Consider the following 3,000-nt stretch of genomic DNA (forward strand, 5'->3'; position numbering starts at 1 on the left):
CGAGTTCGCCGCAACTATGACGACGAACGAAGGTCTGCTCTCTTCTTTGCCGTGTCCAACAGTGACCTCCAGTGCAGTCGCCTGCTGCTTGAGGCTGGAGCTATGGTAAACCAGGATCCAGTCAACTGCTTACAACTGGCTCTCCGACAGGGCAACTATGAAATGATCAACATTTTGTTAAAGTTTGGGGCGAATGTGAACTACTACTCGAGAGTAAACACAACACACTTCCCCTCGGCTCTTCAGTATGCTTTAAAAGATGAGGTTATGCTTAGGATGATTCTGAACCATGGTTATGATGTTAAACGCTGCTTTGACTGTCCTTATGGTGACAGCTCTCATGATTATGCTCCATGGGCATCTGCTGTCATAAAAGACATGGTGGTGAGTATAAACATAAACATGAACGGGAGAAAAATACTTGACGCGCGTCCGTTGCCTTGGAAACAAGAGCCCGGTCCCGGTCTTTTCCTGAAACGATGTCAGACCAGACTGAGAGAGACTTTAGTGTTTTTATAACGTAAAACCATCAGCGGAGGAGATCGGGTCGACGACTGGAGAGTGAATATATTTATACTCCGCTAATGACACTGGATCAGTCCTGGTTTAGTTCCGGTCTAGTCCCGGTTTAGTCTCGGTCTACTCCCGGTCTAGTCCTTGTTTAGTCCCGGTCTAGTCTCAGTTTAGTCCTGGTTTAGTCCTGGTCCGGTCCTGGTGTAATCCTCGCGATTGTCTCGGTGATTGTGGTGTATATATTCATGCTCCGCTCATGTTTGTGGTTCTCGCTCTGGTTCTCGGGTTTTTCTTCCTGATAATAACGTTGCTGCGTCACTGGATACTCGTCCCTGATTGGTTGACGCGGCGCGTCTGACGCAAAAAGTTCAGCATTTTCAACTTCTGACGCTGACGCCTTGGACGCGCGTCTAGAGCGTCGATGCGAAAAACGCTCAAGACGCGCTGCGTTGACGCCAGATTCGCGTCGCGCTGACGCCAAAGACGCACCGCAAAAACGCAGGACGCTCTAGTCGCATATCCACATAGACTTTACATAGAAACTGGACGCTTTGACGCTTTGGTGTGAACGACCCTTACCACTGAGCCACACCACACAAATACTCTCTGTCTGATATTGATCCCACAGATATAGATAAAACATAAGAGAAAACATCATCATCAAAACAGACTTACAAAGTACATGGACAGGGTCCTTCTGTCGTGCAGTTTTCTCTAAAGAAAAACAAGAAGATCGAATTAGGAGAAAGTTTTTTTATATTGTACTTCTGGGTCCATCAGATGATAAGTTATTAAAATAAGAAAAATTAAAAAGTTAAATGCTAAGCCCCGCCCCCTGAGCACATACCAGCGTCTGATTGGCTGAGAGCATGCTGTTGTTGCTCTCGTCTCCTCTGATGGGGACCAGAGGCATCGTCCCGAACTTCTGCTTGGAGATGTCAGAGGACGAGTGTCTGCGCAGGATGGCAGGGGGCGCTTCATCGTTCTACAAGAAAAACACACAATACAATCTATATGAGCGCGCCCTGGTGGACTGACAGGGGACTGCAAGTTTAACCTCTGGAACTTGTTTAACTTTGTGGTTTCTCCGACCTGAGCTTTGAGGAAACAGGTGATCCAGCCCCACAGCTCCGCCTCCCCGCTGCAGCACAGGAACCTGCTCGTGTTTAGAGGAGAGAATAAAGGAGTTATATCACAAAAACTAAATAAAAACTGTATTTACTCTAAGAATAAACGAATAAACTCACAGCTGGTGTTTGTGTGAGATCACTGTGAAGCCCCATCTACAACGAAAAGACAACAGAATATTTGGTCACAGGTCTAAAGTAGGACTAAAGTAGGTCTAAAACAGGTCTACAGCAGGACTAAGATACGTCTAAAGCAGAACTGAAACAAGTCTAAAACAGGTCTACAGCAGGACTAAAGCAGGATTGAAACAGTTCTAAATCAGGTCTAAACCAGGACTAAAGCAGGTCTACAGCAGGACTAAGATACGTCTAAAGCAGAACTGAAACAAGTCTAAAACAGGCCTACAGCTGGACTAAAGCACGATTGAAACAGTTCTAAAACAGATTTAAAGCAGAATTAAAGTAGGACTGAAACAGGACTAAAGCAGCTCTAAAACAGGACTAAAGCAGGACTAAAGCAGGTATAAAGCAGGTCTAAAACAGGTCTAAAGCAGGACTGAAACAGGACTAAAGCAGGTCTAAACCAGGACTGAAACAGTTCTAAAACAGATTTAAAGCAGAACTAAAATAGGACTGAAACAGGACTAAAACAGGTTTAAAGCAGGTCTAAAGCAGGACTGAAACAGGTCTCAATCAGGTCTCAACAAGGTCTAAACTATGTCCAAACCAGGTTTAAACTTAAACTTAACCAAGTCTAAAACAGGTCTAAACTAGGTGCTAAAAACAGGTTTAAACTAGTTCCTAACCCGCTCTTAACCAGGTCTAAACCAGATCTAAACGGTGTCCAAAACACGTTTGAACTAGGTCTTAATCTGGTCCTAGCCAGCACTCCACGAGGTCTACACCAGGACTAAACCAGGTCTACATAGGTCTAGGATCAGGACTTTACCTGGTGGGGGCCTTGAGTTTTTTCCTGATGCCGATGTAGATCTTCATGGTCTTCAGGCTCCACTCCTTCTCTGGTTTGATGCTCTGAGCAGATCAATATAATATTAATTAAATTTAATAATAACTCAGTGTTCTTCAGGAGAACATGTGTGTCCTTCACTAGAACATGTGTGTCCTTCACTAGAACATGTGTGTCCTTCAGTAGAACATGTGTGTCCTTCACTAGAACATGTGTGTCCTTCACTAGAACATGTGTGTCCTTCATTAGAACATGTGTGTCCTTCACTAGAACATGTGTGTCCTTCACTAGAACATGTGTGTCCTTCACTAGAACATGTGTGTCCTTCACTAGAACATGTGTGTCCTTCATTTAGAACATGTGTGTCCTTCACTAGAACATGTGTGTCCTTCA

General features: G+C 44.5%; 1 protein-coding gene across 1 annotated transcript; it reads right to left on the reverse strand.

The window, feature by feature from the left end:
• Positions 1 to 408: 408 nt before the first annotated feature.
• LOC110174699 (arf-GAP with Rho-GAP domain, ANK repeat and PH domain-containing protein 3-like) lies at positions 409 to 2,678 on the reverse strand. The gene is made up of 5 exons (XM_055157699.1): positions 2,590 to 2,678; positions 1,761 to 1,796; positions 1,606 to 1,669; positions 1,361 to 1,498; positions 409 to 1,227 (listed from the first exon to the last, which is right to left on the reverse strand). The coding sequence occupies exons 1-5, from the start codon at positions 2,634 to 2,636 to the stop codon at positions 1,174 to 1,176; spliced, it is 339 nt and encodes a 112-aa protein (XP_055013674.1). The 5' UTR covers positions 2,637 to 2,678; the 3' UTR covers positions 409 to 1,173.
• Positions 2,679 to 3,000: the final 322 nt, after the last annotated feature.

Source organism: Boleophthalmus pectinirostris, unplaced genomic scaffold, assembly GCF_026225935.1.
Source record: "Boleophthalmus pectinirostris isolate CB_2022bp ecotype Guang Dong unplaced genomic scaffold, ASM2622593v1 HiC_scaffold_2121, whole genome shotgun sequence".
In the NCBI taxonomy this organism is placed as follows: domain Eukaryota; kingdom Metazoa; phylum Chordata; class Actinopteri; order Gobiiformes; family Gobiidae; genus Boleophthalmus; species Boleophthalmus pectinirostris.

Excerpts from the sequence above, each read along its gene's own strand:
- LOC110174699 (XM_055157699.1), bottom strand. The coding sequence starts at position 2,636 with ATGAAGATCTACATCGGCATCAGGAAAAAACTCAAGGCCCCCACCAG. Across the intron at positions 1,797-2,589 it reads AAACTCAAGGCCCCCACCAG|ATGGGGCTTCACAGTGATCT; the intron begins GTAAAGTCCTGA and ends TTTTCGTTGTAG. Across the intron at positions 1,670-1,760 it reads ATCTCACACAAACACCAGCT|GTTCCTGTGCTGCAGCGGGG; the intron begins GTGAGTTTATTC and ends AAACACGAGCAG.